Source organism: Chlorocebus sabaeus, chromosome 26, assembly GCF_047675955.1.
Source record: "Chlorocebus sabaeus isolate Y175 chromosome 26, mChlSab1.0.hap1, whole genome shotgun sequence".
Taxonomy (NCBI): domain Eukaryota; kingdom Metazoa; phylum Chordata; class Mammalia; order Primates; family Cercopithecidae; genus Chlorocebus; species Chlorocebus sabaeus.
The window spans coordinates 35,925,920-35,944,656 of record NC_132929.1 but is presented as its reverse complement, the minus strand read 5'-3'; the positions used below and the strand labels follow the sequence as shown (position 1 = coordinate 35,944,656).

Here is an 18,737-nt window from a genome sequence, read left to right as displayed (position 1 = left end):
GCAAGATTTGAACCTGGGTCTGTCAGACCCCAAACACAGCCCCACAACTCTCCCCTAAACAAACCACCTCTTCCCATAGACCCATCCCATTTTCTACACCTCAAATGTGCCATGTGTTTTCTGGCTTCTAGGCTTTGGCATTTTCCATCTGGTACATCTCCCTTGTCTGTGTGGCCTCTGCCATCTGTCTTTGAGTTCCATATCAAATAGCACCCCTTGGTGCCTTTGGTCTGATGCTCTGGAAGTAAACTCAGTGGTCTTTATTGCACATATCAGAATGGCACAGAGCGATGATAGAAATGTGTTGGCATGTCCCCTCTAAGCCTGCAGGAGTCAGGAACCTCTTGTTACATATGGAGACTCAGACTGCTTGAACTAAGCCTTGTAGTAGTAGGTGCTCAGTATATATTTATTGAATGATGGCATAGAGTGGGAATCTGTGCTGACTACAGCCTGGTGTGTTTGGAATTCCCAGATGCTCTTCTTTCTTTTCTTGTCTTTTTTTTCTTTCTTTTTTCCTCCATTCCTTCCTCCCTTCCTCCCTGCCTTTCTCCCTGCCTTTCCCTCTCCTCTCCTCCCCTCTCCTCCCTCCCTCCCTCCCTCTCTCTCCTTCCTTCCTCCCTGCCTTCCCCCACTCCCTCCCTCTCCTTCCTTCCTCCCTCCCTCCCTCCCTGCCTGCCTTCCCCTCCCTCCCTCCCTCCATCCCTCCCTCTCCTTCCTTCCTTCCTCCCTCCCTCCCTCCCTCCCTCCCTTCCTTCCTTCCTTCTCTTTTTCTTTCTTTCTCTCTCTCTGTCTTTCTTACATAGGTTTTTGGGGAAGAAGTGGTATTCAGTTACATGAATAAGTTCTTCAGTGGTGCTTTTTGAGATTTTGGTGTACTTATCACCCAGGCAGTGTACACTGTGCCCTAATATCCCTTATCCAAAATGCTTGGCCGGGAATGTTTTGGATTTCAGATTTATTTTTGATTTTGGTATATTTGCATATATATAATGAAATATTTTAGGGATGGGACCCAAGTCTAAACTTGAGATTCATTTATGTTTTATATAGACCTTACATGCGTAGCCTAAAGGTAATTTTATACAATGCTTTTGATAATTTTATGCATGAAACAGTTTGTGTTAAGTGTCTATATGTGGAATTTTTCATTGTGGCATCATGTCGGCACTGAAAAAATTTTGGATTTTGGAGCATTTTAGATTTCAGATTTTCAGATCCGGAATGCTCAGGCTGTAGACTCTTTCTAGCGAATGTAATTTGGAATATCAACTTGATTTTCAGGGCAAGGGGACTCGAGATAAGGTCCTGATCAGAATCATGGTCTCCCGCAGTGAAGTGGACATGTTGAAAATTAGGTCTGAATTCAAGAGAAAGTACGGCAAGTCCCTGTACTATTACATCCAGGTAAGTCCGAGGTGCGGTGTCAGCCTGCCCCGCCGCCCAGAGCCCCCCGGGCCACTCTGGGCCCCGGCAGGTGGCCTGGCAGAATGATGACACGATGGTGATTTTCTGTTTTCTAACTCTCTGGGGAAGAGATACTAGTCATCAACTATCAGGGATTTATTTTGAAAGCACATTTGTGATTTGTCCTGGACTTTGTAGAATCAGGCAGATGTTTTATATTCACATCTGTTACTCTACAATGATCATGGGTGTTCATGACGATGGTCCTGCAAGGCTTGCTGACATCCCAAAGAGACTTGGAAGATCAATTACATTTTACTTTTATTATGCATTTATTCCTTGAAAAATCCTCTGGGATGGGCCTGACAACTTTCAGTTACTCAGAACTCCCATCTCTCCAATCAGTTTAGCCTCTGTCTGTTTTGGCGTGATGTCACATTTGCGTGTAAGGAAGTGATCGCATTCACAGTGGTATCACTGTGTGGATTTCAGACAGCCATGGCAATTCTGCTTTCTAAAAGTTCCTCAGATGTCCAAAGCCATGTCCATGTTACCAAGGATGAAGTTAGAGCTGGGTTTTTTATAGCCAGGTTTATTAGGGCACATGTTTAAAGTCAAAGGACCAGTTAGACTCTCAGTAATTGTTCCTCACCTCATCAGCTTCTTTCCACTTGACCTTAATAATGCAGGAAATAGCAGAGTGAGCTAGGGAAGTACCCTGTTCTCTGTGGAAAGGCGAGGACGAGAGAGGAAAGTTGGGGTGTTTGTAGGACCTTGCTGCAGTAAGAACAGCCCTGGTCACTAACCCAGGTCAAGCCTCAGCATTTTGCACTCCCTCCACCCCACAGTCCTAAGGAGACTTGAATGTCTTCCCCAGCACCTCCTCCGACCACACTCCCAGAGGCTTCCCTGGCAGTGGTTTGGGTGTGGCCTTCCAGGCCTTTGTGTCAGGGCAGGTCTCCTGAAGAGTCTTCTCTTTGTCATGGGAGAGGCTTCGTTGGGCATTGAGGCTACTTCTGTGTTACTGAGGAGTCTGAACTTTTTTCTGATACCGCATTTCTTTTTTCTCCTGGGTCATTTGTAGCAAGACACTAAGGGCGACTACCAGAAAGCGCTGCTGTACCTGTGTGGTGGAGACGACTGAAGCCCGACACAGCCTGAGCGTCCAGAAATGGTGCTCGCCATGCTTCCAGCTAACAGGTCTAGAAAACCAGCTTGCGACTAACAGTCCCTGTGAGGGTGACATTAGCATTGCCCCCAACCTCATTTTAGTTGCCTAAGCATTGCCTGGCCTTCCTGTCTAGTCTCTCCTGTAAGCCAAAGAAATGAACATTCCAAGGAGCTGGAAGTGAAGTCTATGATGTGAAACACTTTGCCTCCTGTGTACTGTGTCATAAACAGATGAATAAACTGAATTTGTACTTTAGAAACACGTCCTTTGTGGCCCTGCTTTCATTGTTGGAAAATTAAACGTGCTTGGTGTTCAGCTGGTGAGGCTGTCCCTCGAGGAAGAAAGCTCGAGGACTGAGCTGTACAATGTGGTTGCCCCTATCCAGGTGTCACTATTTAAGTTACATTTAAATGAAATTAAAAATTCAGTTGCTGAGTCACACAACCCACATTTGGAATGCTCAGTGTTCACATGTGGTCAGCAGCTAGTATATCTAGACAGCACAGGTAGGGAACATTTCCATTATGCTAGAAAGATCTGTTGGGCAGCAGTACGTGCCCAGGGCATGAGAGGATCTATGGGGGAGAAAAAGGATCCCAGAGGGGACACCTCATCTGCTTATCTTCTTACAGGTTAATTAGGGGAAAACAAGCATCACAACTGGCAGCCACAAACTGGGGAGAGCAGTGGGGCAGGGTGGGGCAGGCAAAGGAGATCCGACACAAGCCGACGGGGAGCACAGAGAAGGGATTTCTTTTGACTGGGAGGATTGACAAAGATGACAGAGAAAAGGAACCATTTGAGCTGCACCCTAAAATCGAAGGTGAGGTTTTACAGCCGGGAGAAAGCACTCCATGCAGGTTCTTAGGGGTCTGGGAATGAATGACAGGTCACTCATACAATGGTACACATGTCAAAAAGTTCAGAGACAGTTTTCTGTTCGGTGAAAGTTATGTCTCCCCCGCACCAGCCAGTGGCCTTCGCTGGAGTTGCCTGGTTTCCAGTATGTTTTCATGGATAGACTGCATATGCATGTATATATGTGTATGTATCCATCTGTGTTCATAAATGTGAAGGTACTGTCCCCAGGCTGCCAGTCCTGGGTTCTGCAGATTCCTTTTTATACAAGTGCTTCCCCTAAGCAGGGTGTAGGGCTGGGAGTGAGGGGAAGGTGATGAGTCCCCCTAACCCTTCTCAGTGGAGGGTGTGTCAACTACTCATTTTTGGCACCTGGCTGATGCAGGGCCCACTCGGTCATCTGCAGGGACTAGGTAGGTAATGGAAATGAATGTACGAAATGGGCAGGTTGGACAGAAGTGGGGAGTCGGGGGAAAATGGGGAATGCCTGCCTTGCTGGAGGCATTCAAATCCAGTTCAAACAATAGTTGCAGCAGCATGGCATTGACCAAACCAAATACAGCCGTGAGCTGACTGGCTTGCTGTTTTGGCCCTTCGGCAAACTTGAGATGGAAATTTGGATGGAGCATGGCTCCTGGGTCACTAGTGGCCCATAACGGGTACCTGTAAAGCCCCTGAGATAGTCCTTAAAAGGCAGGTCATGCAAAAATCAGGTATTTTATCAAATGTGTCCTGCCTATACCTATTAGAATGGATGCCTCAAATCTCAAAATATACTGTTCTGTGTGCTTGGGGCAGAGTTGAAGGAACTGCCTAAGAAGCAGGACCTTTCTCATTAACCCTAAATTATATTGAACTCAGAATTGATAGGGCTGGACAGAGGCTGTCAGGAGCCATGTTTCAGATCAGTAAACATTTAGGCATTATTACCTCTCAATCACACGTGTATTTCAGGCTGCAAAGGAAGCAGTGGTGTGGAGAAGACAAGGTCATGGGGTGAATGTGGGGAAACTTAGGCTCCCACTGTGCCCAGGACAGTCTGGCCACTGGTGTGACCAGCAGGTATGTGGGAAAGTCCAAAGGGCAGACCAACATAGGAAAGGTGCTTGGAGAACTGTTTCGAACACTGTCTACTGTCTTTCCTCTATACAAAGCAATGGCAGTCCAGTGTTTTCAAAACTCACAACCAGGGCACTTGGAATTTGGTCCCATTTTCTTCTGGATTTCAGCCTGTCCTCCTCAGTCAAGCTGTTCAAACTGTTTCTTGAATAAAGAGAACCATCTGGAGGTTTGACTATTCTCCCCAGAAATTTTACTTTGCAAAGAGAAGGAAAAGGGTACCTGGCAGGCTGTGAGTTGGTAACAAGAACTTTGATTTTATTCTTGGAGGAATAAAAGGTAATTGATGCAATGTAGCTATGAAAACTTATTGCACTATAACACTGTGATTGAGAACATGATTTTTTCTCCCTGCCTTGGTGGGGCTGGGCAGGGCCATCATGTTGCACAACCCCAGAGAACACTCATCCTGTTCTAGTCTATGTGAATGGTATCTCCCTTGGTGGTGTGCAGTGCACAACCTGTGCAGCCATACTCGACAGCCCTGTATTGTGACCTAGGTGTGTGTGAGATGATCTATTCGGCCTTTTGCTACAGAGTTGTCTTTCAGATTAAAAAGTTAGAAGGCAAATCTTATTTAGAAACAAATGGGTGAACCCAGAAAGGTCTTGACTTTTCCATGGACTCTTGATTTTCAGACCAGTTTTACTGGGCTATGCACAAATGGCTGTATATACGAATCTTCCCCAGTATGTGAAGTTCCCATGGTATAAACTATTAATAAAGATAGCTAAGGCAGGGAAAACCAGGCTCACAAAATGGCTACATTTAGCAAGACAAATGATTTGAGGACAGAAATCTTTTAAATCAGTTTTTAGTCTTTAAATGACTCCCGTCTCCAGTCCTCTTTCTGTGTTTTGACAAACGGCTTTGGCTTCTTATCCACATCAGTTTATTTGACCTCCTTTTTCCATCAACTACCAAAATGAAAACTCGGCTGTGAGAGAGAGGAGAGAGTGCGAGCAATTTTAAACATCCCTTAGCAATGAGGCAGAACATGCTATAGCCATCAAGTTCTAGTTGTTCATTCTATTTATTGAAAAAAGCTTGTAGCCTGATTTCTTTTATGTGAGTACATTTGAGCAAGCAAAGTTTATAGAGATGACTTATCTCATTACATTAGAAGAGTGATTTGCTATCTCAGCATCTACAAGCAATTTTAACAGACATTTCTGGATGAAGAAAAGGTTTTGTAAATATATGCGAAAGACACAATTTCATCAAGCATTAAATTGGAGGTGCCCTGGAAAAATATTACATTTGTGCATTCAATTAGCTAGATTGTGGCTGAATTTTGTCCACTGAAGGCAGCATTTCTGCAGAAAAACAGAAGCATTCTCTATGTCAGCAGGTTTCCCGAAACAAAACCACCCTTTCCCCCTTTGCCAGTCCTCTTTTGCATTTGTGCTGTTCCCAGCTCTGTGTCCCTAATCGGGCCTCTCGGTCTTGTTCCTCGCAGTAGAATGTTAGAGGAGAGGGAACCAGATAGAAATCCCTGATAGAAATCCAAACTCAACAATTCCAGCTTTAAATAGCCTGCATTCAGTGCAAAAGCCAGGCAAGCTCTGGACAAAACTGGGAGGGCGTCAAAGGTAGACTTAAGTCTTCCTGGTCTCCTTACAGGTTCTGTAGGACAGCTGTGCCTCCTGCTGCTCCCAGGACTCTGCTGGCCTCCTTACTGCTCCGGGAAGGGCATCTCCCAGTTACTTCTTGGTATGGCTGTTAGCCCATGTCCTTTTCCCTGGGATGAGTCTGCAGGACCCACTCTATCTTCTGTCTTGGAATGGAAGTTTTGTCCTTCTATTACAGGAATGAGAAGAGTTAGGAAATGAATGGTTGGGATACAAGAGAGCTTTCCTGTGCCCCTAAAATCAGTGAAGGAAACGAGCTAAATATTTAGGGATGATCATGGTCCTCCTCCAACACACCCCCGACCCCCTTGCTGACCTGTAGTTGAACCATCAGGTCTCTACTAATAAGAAACAAACCAGAAAAAGCATGTAATGCCAGTGGAACCTGGCTGTGGGGGTGGCTGATGTTTTTCAACCGTAGGTGAGGACGCATTGGAACTTTCTCAGCTGTAATCCATTACAGCCTGATACGGTTTGGCTCTGTGTCCTTAGCCGGATCTCATCTCGAATTGTAATCCCCACGTGTGGAGGGAGGGAGGCGATTGGATCACAGGGGTGGGTTTCTCTCATGCTGTTCTTGTGACAGTGAGTTTTCATGAGATCTGATGGTTTTACCACTGTCTGGCATTTCCCCGGCTTGCACGTCTCTCTCCTACCGCCATGTGAAGAGGGTTCACGCTTCCCCTTCACATTCTGCCATGACTGTAGTTTCCTGAGGCCTACCCACCCATGTAGAACAGTGAGTCAATTAAACCTCTTTTCTTTATAAATTACCCAATGTCGGGTAGTATCTTTACAGCAGGTGTGAGAATGAACTAATATATAGCCCAAGGTCATGGTGCTTTCAAGTAAATGTGTAGAGATTAATGAATCCAAGAAATAGCAAGGAGTTTGGATTAGGAACAGAGAAATGTTTGAAACAAGTCTTGGTTACTCTGAGATTGCCAGATTTCAAATTTTACCATGGAGTCTTGGGCTTTGGAGAACCATCTTGTCTCCACGAATTGGCTTTGTCTGAATAGACATGGGCTGATACATGACGATGAAGGTCTGTTAAAGTCTAGAGTTCTGCAGGTAATACTGGTCCTCAGTCATCCATGTATTCATTCACTGACTTCATTTATTCAATACACATACCTCCTATGTGCTGGTCCCTGAACAAAGCACCAGGGAGAAGGAGATAAGAGAGAGTAAGAACAAGGCAAAGTCAGCCAAGCAGAATAACAAGGGCTGTAATTGGGACAACCACAGGCACTTGGGGGTCGAGAGTAGCTGATTGCATCCAAGAGAAGCACCTGGAAGGTTTCTAGGGGTAGCAATCCTTTTTTGTTTTGTTCTTTTTTTTTTTTTTTTTTTGACAAATCCTTGCTTTGTCACCCAGGTTGGAGTGCAGTGGTGTGGACATGGCTCACTGCAGCCTTGACCTCCTAGGCTCAAGCTATCTTGCTGCCTCAGTCCCCTGAGTAGCTGGGACTACAGGTGCATGCCACCACACCTAGATAATTTTTGTATTTTTTGGTAGAGATGGAGTTTTGCCGTGTTGCCCAGACTGGTGTCAAACTCCAGAGTTCAAGCGATCCACCCACCTCGGCCTCCCAAAGTGCTGGGATTACAGGCGCAAGGAGGCAATCCATAAAGCTGGATTTTGTTGTTGTTGTTGTTGTTGTTTTTTGGTATGGTTTTCTTGGGAGAAGATTATATAATCATTGCAGAAAGTTGGAAAATACAGGAAAGTGTGAAGAAGAAAACGGAAATCACCTGAAACCCTAGGTGGAACGGATTGCTGTTAATATAATTGGCAGGATGACCCATTTGAGAATCAGCTCTTGTTTCCTTGACAGAAAGCTCATCAGAAAGAACAAGAGGCAGTTTTTCCTCCCCCTTCTCAAAGAGGAGTTGGGTTTTAGGCAGCCACAGTCAGGCCTTCCTTGCCCCATGGGAGCGTTAAGGTGGCTTTTGGTTTTTCAATGTCTAGTTCAATCCAGGACGTATACCTGGATTATCTCAAAGGAGTGGGCTCTGGGGTGGAAGGGAAAAGCAAACAGCCTCTCCCTGGAAGAGCTGGGTTTACAGAGATGGAGAGAGGAAGTTCCCAGGTGATGGGAAATGGTGCCCTGCCCCTACATATCACCTGGAGTGTTTGACTGCTGATTGGGAAGTCGAGTGTTTGCAGGAGATCAAAAACTGACCACAGCAGTATTGGGTACCCCTGGAAAAGTCTTCATAACTAGGCCTGGGAATGGGGAATGAGGTCCTGCTCAATGTCAAAGCCTATTTTCTAATCTCAGTCTGATTTGATACCATTTCTTCTCTAATTACCAGAACAGCCCACCTCCAGCGATGGGAAGCTGGACAGGAATCTTTTTAAGTGTAGTCCCTGACTTTGTTTTCTTTTTGACTTTTGATGATCTACAATATCTTTCCCAGACAAATCATAGGAAGTATTTCAGACACCTTAGGGCCCCATAATTTAGAGCTAACTTTGTGCTTTGAAGAGACTTAGTGAAATTTTATGTGTCAGTAGGGAACACAGGTTCCCATCAGATTCATGAAACGAGGAAAGGAAAATGAAGTTTGCACCCAGATACTGTGTTTTGAGCTTCTGTGAAAACAAAGAAATCACAGAAAATGATTTCAGAGCATAGATGAAGCAAAGAAAGAGGTAATAGAATTAACACTTTTCAACCCCTTAGTGACATAATTGCCACTTCTATTTTTCTTCCTTAGAGACACAGTCTTGCTGTGTTGCCCAGGAGGGAGTGCAGTGGCTATTCACAGGCATCATCACAGTGCACTCTAGCCTCAAACTCCTGGTCCCAAATGATCCTCCCCACTCAGCCTCCTGGGTTGCTGGGACTACAGATGTGCATCAGCGTGGCGGGGGTGAAGGCAGCCAGTTCTGTTGTAATATGAGGTTTCCATGTATTTGACACCTGACTTCTCATAGTGATAGATACAGAGTAAGGTAAGGTGTGTTAGCCTTCTTCTTAGCCTGTGTGTCGTTTATTTCGTCCTTTGGCCAAGGCCTCCAAATCTCCACATAGAAATTCAGTCCTGGTCCTCCCTCATTTCATCCCGGCCTGGGCATGGAATGTTGACTCAGCTGTGCCTCCTGCTGCTCCCGAGACTGTTGGCCTCCTTACCACTCTGGGAAGGAGTGAGCTGTGCCTGGGGCTCATGCTTTCTCCCCCTCTGATAACCCCGGCCACGTGGGGGCTGAGACTGCTATGGTCTGGGAGCTGACCTCATCTCCCAGCTATTCGGAAGCCCTGTTCTTGCATTAATCTTCTCCCCATGCCCCAGAACCCCTCTTGCCATTCCCTGTCCCGCTCCGCTCAGTTCCCTCCTGGAGGAGTGTTTGCACAATAAGGACAGCAGTTTCTTAAAGAGCAGGCCCTGCCCCGGTGCTTGGACTATCCCACCACTGTATCTGAGGACCTCTGTTGTCTTTCCATCATCGCTGGTGACTCTTTGCTCCTACTTAGAACATTTGCTGCGACCCCTTGCCTGCCTCACCTTATTGTAAATAACCTGCCTGCCACTGATGAATTCAGAGATGATGACACAAGTTGTTCATTTGGCACAAAGAATGTGCTACTTAAGTCCAAAGACCAGATAACAACCTTGTCCTCCTTTCCCCCATCCATCCATTTCACTGCCAGAGACTCCCCACCTTGACATTGGTCTTGGCATTAAGATTTGTCTTCAGAAAAAAAAAAAAATTAATTGGAAGGGGTGATCCATCAATCCTTTAGCATACCTGATTTTATATTCATTTATCATTTCTTCAACAGAGAATATGGCTCTTAAAGAAGGCAATGTGCCATCCTGGCTAACACAGTGAAACCCTGTCTCTACTAAAAAATACAAAAAAGTAGCTGGGCGAGGTGGCGGGCGCCTATAGTCCCAGCTACACGGGAGGCTGAGGCAGGAGAATGGCATAAACCTGGGAGGTGGAGCTTGCAGTGAGCTGAGATCTGGCCACTGCACTCCAGCCTGGGTGACAGAGCAAGACTCTGTCTCAAAAACAAACAAACAAACAAACAAAAAACAAAAACAAAGAAGGGAACGTGGGGTGGGGACTGTTGAACAGGGTATGAGAAAGTGTGCAGCATAACTGGAGGCTGAATATAAGTAAGCATTTAACTGGAAGAGCCAGATAAGGTGGGTCATTAATGTACTTTTGACGTATTTTACGATGCAATTCTGGGTTCGATACTAGAGATTTTGAGGGGCTCTCCCTCAGAGATTAAGAAATCAATCCCTATCTCCATCAGATAAAGTCTACAGGGTTAAAGGTGCTCAGTGGTGAGCCTGCTGGGTCGAAGGTGTCTGGGACCAGCTGTGGGGTTATAAGTCCCCAGTGAGAGGCCATAGGACAGTCAGGATGATTGTCTCTGGCTTGGGCTCACCTGCAACAAAGGCTGTTACCCTTGAACCCCAGTGGAAGTTTGGGAGTCCCCTTAAGCTGAATCTTTTCCCTAGGGTCTCCCTGCTTAGTGTTCTCTATGGCTCTGCCCCCCTGGGAATAATAGTATCTACCTTATAGGGTTGTTGTGAGGATTAAATGAGGCAATACATGTAATGTCACTGGTATAGTTCTTAGGATAAAAGAAGCATTTACTAAATCAAATAAATACATGTAATATATTACCAGATCTATAATATATGTCATATTGTAGCGTATGATTAGAGACTGGGCCCCGTGGACCTAGGAAGGCCTCTTCCCGCTATGCGCTGCTTGGCCTTGGGAGAAACCAGTAGGACATTGGACAATCGTTCCAGGGACGCCGTTGGCTTGTCTTCTTCTTGGGCCTGTTTCCATTTGGGGATTCGACCTCCTTGGTTCTCTTGCCTTGCTCTCTTGTTTAATGGCCTTGGATGTGCCTCCTGAGGCCTTTCTCTCTGTCAGTGAACCCCAAGACCTGACTCTGCGAGCCCTCAGGGAATCGTACAGTGTTTCAACCTTAGGTGATGCGAGGGGAGGTGTTAATGAGTTCCCTATACAGCAACATCATTTATTTTCTTGGCAGTGAGGCAGGTTTTTTTTTAATGTTTCCATCAATTTTAGACCTTATCAAGCTGATAACTGTATGTAGTCTGATGATGGGTGAGAAATAATATTCATGATGTCCAATGCCTCTTGTTCCTGAAAATCAATTAATTTGGTTACCTAACACAGGCCGGTTCCTTGAGGGAGAGGATAAATGTTCACTTCCTGGAGCCATGTAACTATGACTCCGTAATTAAATAATGGTAGCAAAAACTGTAGGAAACATTGAGCCAACTATATTCGGGGGAGTTTTGGCCCCACAATGTTAGAACATACTGGGAAGGTCAGGAAGTCTGGGCTGTATAGTTTCTCTTCCACGTGGACATGTTCACCCAGCAGGTCCAGGCAGTTCTTCTCACACTTGTTTCTGTGAGTAAGTCCCTGTCAGTCACTTCTGGGGACATCACAGAATAATGATCCATTTTACATTTATTATATAATCCAGCAGTTTTGCTAGTGGGAAATTTTAATCATATTTGAGCAGGTATTATGCCTCAATTTTATGTATAAAATATTTTTAGGATGTGACACGTACAGTGATGGGTTTTTCTCCCTCCTTCTTGTACCTCTGCTTACCTCTTTTCCTAGAATCTGGCCTCAAGGCACAGATGGGCACACATACTCTCTTAGCCCAACAACATGTAAGAAGAAGGTTTGCTAGTGGAAATTAATCTTCTCAGGGGATAGAGTTTGATTGTCATTGAGTCCACTTCATTTTCTCCTCAGAACCTGAATCTGGAGCAGAGATGAAACAGGGAATGCCTGGTCCATCTGTATCAGAAGAGGGAGATACAGAGGGGATTTGGGAAGAGGGAGGAGGAGTGAAGGAGCCATAGGAAAGACAGAGTGAGGCCAGGCACAGTGGCTCACACCTCTAACCTCAGCACTTTGGGAGGCCGAGGCGGGTGGATCACGAGGTCAGGAGTTTGAGACCAGCCTGGCCAACATAGTGAAACCCTGTCTCTACTAAAAGAATACAAAAATTAGCTGGGCATGGTGGCGCACCTGTAGTCCCAGTTACTCGGGAGGCTGAGGCAAGAGAATCCCTTGAACCTAGGAGGCGGAGGTTGCAGTGGGCCAAAATGGTGCCACTGCACTCCAGCCTGGGTGACAGAGCAAGACTCTGTCTCAAAAAAAAAAAAAAAAAAAAAAAAAAGGCAGAGTGAAAGAGGCACAAGAGGCTAGGCATGGTGGTGGCTCATGCCTATAATCCCAGCACTTTGGGAGGCCTAGGCCGGTGGATCACTTGAGGTCAAAAGTTTGAGATCAGCTTGCCAACATGGTGAAACACGTCTGTACTAAAAATAGAAAAATCAGCTGGGCATGGTGGCAGGTGCCTGTAATTCCAGCTACTTAGGAGGCTGAGGCGTGAGAATCCCTTGAACCTGGGAGGCGGAGATTGCAGTGAGCTTAGATCATGCCACTGCACTGCAGCCTGGGTGACAAAGAGAGGCTCTGTCTCAAAGAAAAAAAAAAATAGACACAAGGGCAAGGATGGAAAGAAGGGAAGAGAAGTGCCTTCTCCAATGGCTGGCCTCGGGGCAAACTTAGAGCCAGGCTCTAAAGACCCCAGTTGTAGGGACAGCCCAGGAGTCGGATTGAGCAGATTGAGAAGAAACTCCCAAATCTCTTCCACTAGAAGGATTTTCTGTTAATTGAAATATATTGTTTGGACTTGGAGTAAATAATGGTTTGAATATTTTTCTGGAGCTGATGTTGGAGCTTGATGGGTTAAGAGTAAGAATGTTTTATTCTCTCATCCACGATGAAGGACTCAGTGTGGAATTTTGTACATTCTGAGTTTTTCTATTTGAATTGATTTACTACCCAGACATTTGTTTTGTTGTCTAATCCACATGAGCTAGCTTATAAAAGCAACGTTCTGAGGTTACATGTTCTAAGGTGCCAGGCACGGGTGCTTGATATAGTTTATGGTGTTGAATTCCCGTTTGACTGGTGTGAGGCCTGAGGCTGGCTCAGTGACTTTCCCAGAGTCACATGGCTAGTAAGAGGTGGGATCCAAACCTGCTTCAACATCTCTGCAAGTGTGGATGCATCCGGATTTTAATAAAAATGGAAGAAAATTTACCCATTAACTTTGCGTGTGCACAAATTGGAAAATGTTAGAAACAGAGTCTCGATCTGTTACCTAGGCTGGAGTGAGTGCAGCGACACAATCACAGCTCACTGCAACCTCAAACCCCTGGGCTGGAACGATCCTCCTGCCCCAGCCTCCCAGAGTCTTGGCATTACAGGTATGAGCCACCATGCCCAGCATCATCTTTTAAACTAAACTTTGAATTTTAGAAAAGTTTCAGATTTACAAAATAATTGTGAAGATAGTACAGAATACCTGTATTGCCTATACCCAGTTTCCCCCGTTAACATGGTGTATTAGTTTAATACGTTTGTCACAATTAATGCACCAACACTGATGCATTATTATTAACTGAAGCCCATAGTTTATTCAGATGTCCTTGGTTTTTCCCTCATGTCCTTCTCCTGATCCGGGATTGCATCCAGGACATCACACTACATTTAGTTGTCACGTCTCTTCAGGCCCCTTGTGTCTGTGACAGTTTCTCAGGCTTGCCTTGTTGGTAATGACCTTGACGTTTTGAAGATGACTGATCAGTTTTGTAGAATTTCTCTCAATTGAGAATTGTCTGACATTTATCTCATGATGAGCTTGGGGTAATATGCTTTTTGGAGGAAGACCACAGAGGTAAAATGCCATTTTCATCCTCTTATATCAAGAGTCATCCCATTGACGTGACTTGTCATTAGTGAAGTTAATGTTGGTCACCTGGCTGAGGCAGTGTTTCTCAGGTGTCTCCACTGCGGGGGAACCCTGCCCCTCTCCCATGCTGTACCTTTTGGAAAGAAACCACAGTACCGCCCACACTTAAGGAGAAGGCGGTTATGTTCCACCCCTTTGGAGGTGAAGTAGCTACACTAATTTTTTTGGAATTCTGAGCAAGATATTTATCTTTTTCTTATTTATTTATTCAGATATTTATTATGTCACTATGGACTTTGGATACTTTGGATATTTATTTTACACTTTGGGTTATAATCCAATACTACTCTTTTTGTTGCTCAAATTGTTCCAGCTTTGGCCACTGGGAGTTCTTTAAGCTGGTTTCTGTGTCTCTTTGACACATCAGTGTAGGGGGGTGTGTGTGTGTGTGTGCGCACGTGAGAGAGAGAGAGAGAGAGAGAGAGAGAGAGAGAGAGAGAGAGAGACAAAGAGAGAGAATGAGAACTTCCTTACTTTCCTGACACTGCAAGATGTCCCAGGCTTATGTTGTATATTTTTCTTTCTTTCTTTCTTTCTTTTTTTTTTTTTTTTTAAGTTCTAGGGTACATGGGCACAACGTGCAGGTTTGTTACATATGTATACGTGTGCCATGTTGGTTTGCTGTACCCATCAACTTGTCATTTACATTTTACATTAGGTATTTCTCCTAATGCTATCGCTCCCCCCGCCCCCCATCCCATGACAGGACCCGGTGTGTGATGTTCTCCTCGCTGTGTCCAAGTGTTCTCATTGTTCAATTCCCATCTATGAGTGAGAACATACAGTGTTTGGTTTTCTGTCCTTGTGATAGTTTGCTCAGAATGATGGTTTCTACCTGCATCCACGTCCCTGCAAAGGACATGAACTCATCCTTTTTTATGGCTGCATAGTATTCCATGGTGTACATGTGCCACATTTTCTTAATCCAGTCTGTCATTGGTGGACATTTGGGTTGGTTCCAAGTCTTTGCTATTGTGAATAGTGCCACAGTAAACATATGTGTGTATATGTCTTTATAGTAACATGATTTATAATCCTTTGGGTATATACCCAGTAATGGGATCACTGGATCAAATAGTATTTCTAGTTCTAGATCCTTGAGGAATCACCACACTGTCTTCCACAATGGTTGATCTAGTTTACACTCCCACCAACAGTGTAAAAGTGTTCCTGTTTCTCCACATTCTCTCCAGCATCTGTTGTTTCCTGACTTTTTAATGATTGCCATTCTAACTGGTGTGAGATGGTATCTCATTGAGGTTTTGATTTGCATTTCTCTGATGACCAGTGATGATGAGCATTTTTTCATGTGTCTGTTGGCTGCATAAATGTCTTCTTTTGAGAAGTGTCTGTTCATATTCTTTGCCCACTTTTTGATGGAGTTGTTTGGTTTTTTTCTTGTAAATTTGTTTGAGTTCTTTGTAGATTCTGGATATTAGCCCTTTGTCAGATGGGTAGATTGCAAAAATTTTCTCCCATTCTATAAGTTGCCTGTTCACTCTGATGGTAGTTTCTTTTGCTGTGCAGAAGCTCTTTAGTTTAATTAGATCCCATTTGTCAATTTTGGCTTTTGTTTCCATTGCTTTTGGTGTTTTAGACATGAAATTCTTGCCCATGCCTATGTCCTGAATGGTATTGCCTAGGTTTTCTTCTAGGGTTTTTATGGTTTTAGGTCTAACATTTAAGTCTTTAATTCATCTTGAATTAATTTTTGTATAAGGTGTAATGAAAGGATCCAATTTCAGCTTTCTACATATGGCTAGCCAGTTTTCCCAGCACCATTTATTAAATAGGGAATCCTTTCCCCATTTCTTGTTTTTGTTAGGTTTGTCGAAGATCACATGGTTGTAGATGTGTGGTGCTATTTCTGAGGCCTCTGTTCTGTTCCATTGGTTTATATCTCTGTTTTGGTACCAGTATCATGCTGTTTTGGTTACTGTAGCCTTGTAGTATAGTTTGAAGTCAGGTAACATGATGCCTCCAGCTTTGTTCTTTTTGTTTAGGCTTTTTTTGGCAATGCAGGCTCTTTTTTGGTTCCGTATTAACTTTAAAATAGTTTTTTTTCCAATTCTGTGAAGGAAGTCATTGGTAGCTTGATGGGAATGGCATTGAATCTATAAATTACCTTGGGCAGTATGGCCATTTTCATGATATTGAGTCTTCCTATCCATGAGCATGGAATGTTCTTCCATTTGTTTGTGTCCTCTTTTATTTCGTTGAGCAGTGGTTTGTAGTTCTTCTTGAAGAGGTCCTTCACGTCCCTTGTAAGTTGGATTCCTAAGTATTTTATTCTCTTTGTAGCAATTGTGAATGGGAGTTCACTCATGATTTGGCTGTTTGTCTGTTATTGCTGTATAGGAATGCTTGTGACTTTTGCACATTGATTTTGTATCCTGAGACTTTGTTGAAGTTGCTTATCAGCTTAAGGAGATTTTGGGCTGAGACAGTGGGGTTTTATAAATATACAATCATATCATCTGCAAACAGGGACAATTTGACTTTCCCTTTTCCTAATTGAATATGCTTTATTTCTTTCTCCTGCCTGATTGCCCTGGCCAGAACTTCCAACACTATGTTGAACAGGAGTGGTGATAGAGGGCTTCTCTTTCTTGTGCCAGTTTTCAAAGGAAATACTTCCAGTTTTTGCCCATTCAGTATAATATTGACTGTGAGTTTGTCATAAATAGCTCTTATTATTTTGAGATACATTACATCAATGCCTAGTTCATTGAGAGTTTTCAGCATGAAGGGGTGTTGAATTTTGTTGAAGGCCTGTGCTACATCTATAGAGATAATCATGTAGTTTTTGTCATTGGTTCTGTTTATGTGATGGATTATGTTTGTTGATTTGCGTATGTTGAACCAGACTTGCATCCCAGGGATGAAACTGACTTGATCGTGGTGGATGAGCTTTTTGATGTACTGCTGGATTTGGTTTGCCAGTATTTTATTGAGGATTTTTGCACTGATGTTCATCAGAGATATTGGTCTAAAATTCTCTTTTTTCGTTGTGTCTCTGTCAGGCTTTGGGATCAGGACAATGCTGGCCTCATAAAATGATGATTGGAATAGTTTCAGAAGGAATGGTACCAGCTCCTCTCCGTACCTCTGGTAGAACTTGGCTGTGAATCCGTCCGGTCCTAGACTTTTTTTGGTTGTTAGGCTATTAATTATTGCCTCAATTTCAGAGCCTGTTATTGGTCTATTCAGGGATTCAGCTTCTTCCTGGTTGAGTCTTGGGAGGTTGTATGTGTCCGGGAATTTATCTATTTCTTCTAGATTTTCTAGTTTATTTGTGTAGAGATGTTTATAGTATTCTCTGATGGTAGTTTGTATTTCTGTGGGATCGGTGGTGATATCCCCTTTATCACTTTTTATTGCATCTATTTGATTCTTCTCTCTTTTCTTCTTTATTAATCTTGCTAGTGGTCTATCAATTCTGTTGATCTTTTTAAAAAACTAGCTCTTGGATTCACTGATTTTTTTGAAGGGTTTTTTGTGTCTCTATCTCCTTCAGTTCTGCTCTGATCTTAGTTATTTCTTGCCTTCTGCTAGCTTTTTAATTTGTTTGCTCTTGCTTCTCCAGTTCTTTTAATTGTGATGTTAGGGTGTTGATTTTAGATCTTTCCTGCTTTCTCTTGTGGCATTTAGCGCTGTAAATTTCCCTCTACACAGTGCTTCAAAAGTATCCCAGAGATTCTGGTATGTTGCATCTTTGTTCTCATTGGTTTCAAATAACATTTTTATTTCTGCCCTCATTTCATTATTTACCCAGTAGTCATTCAGGAGCAGGTTGTTCAGTTTCCATGTAGTTATATGGTTTTGAGTGAGTTTCTTAATCCTGAGTTCTAATTTGATTTCACTGTGGTCTGAGAGATAGTTTGTTATGATTTCTGTTCTTTCACATTTGCTGAGGAGTGCTTTACTTCCAACTATGTGTTCAATTTTGGAATAAGTGTGATGTGGTTCTGAGAAGAATGTATATTCTGTTGATTTGGGGTGGAGAGTTCTGTAGATGTCTATTAGGTCCACATGGTGCAGAGCTGAGTTCAAGTCCTGGATATCCTTGTTAACCTTCTGTCTCACTGATCTGTCTAATATTGACAGTGAGGTGTTAAACTCTCTCATTATTATTGTGTGGGAGTCTAAGTCTCTTTGTAGGTCTCTAAGGGCTTACTTTATGAATCTGGGTTCTCCTGTATTGGGTGCATACATACTTAGGTTAGTTAGCTCTTCTTGTTGAATTGATCCCTTTACCATTATATAGTGGCCTTCTTTGTCTCTTTTGATCTTTCTTGGTTTAAAGTCTGTTTTATCAGAGACTTGGATTGCAACTCCTGGTTTTTTTGTTGCTTTCCATTTGCTGGGTAGATCTTCCTCCATCCCTTTATTCTGAGCCTATGTGTGTCTTTGCACGTGAGATGGGTCTCCTGAATACAGCTCACAGGTGGGTGTGGACTCTTTATCCAATTTGCCAGTATGTGTCTTTTAATTGGGGGCATTTAGCCCATTTACATTTAAGGTTAATATTGTTATGTTTGAATTTGATCCTGTCATTATGATGTTAGCTGATTATTTTACCCATTAATTGATGCAGTGTGGATGGTCTTTACCATTTGGCATATTTTTGCTGTGGCTGGTACTGGTTGTTCCTTTCCATGTTTAGTGCTTCCTTCAAGATCTCTTGTAAGGCAGGCC

At 43.6% G+C, this 18,737-nt stretch overlaps 1 protein-coding gene across 1 annotated transcript in view; it reads left to right on the top strand.

The window, feature by feature from the left end:
• ANXA2 (annexin A2) overlaps positions 1 to 2,839 on the top strand; it is a 47,678-nt gene extending 44,839 nt beyond the window's left edge. The window contains exons 12-13 of the mRNA XM_008016395.3: positions 1,285 to 1,407; positions 2,492 to 2,839. Of these exons, the coding sequence (XP_008014586.1) occupies positions 1,285 to 1,407; positions 2,492 to 2,551 (183 nt within the window). The 3' untranslated portion in view covers positions 2,552 to 2,839. The remainder of the gene's footprint in view (positions 1 to 1,284; positions 1,408 to 2,491) is intronic.
• Positions 2,840 to 18,737: the final 15,898 nt, after the last annotated feature.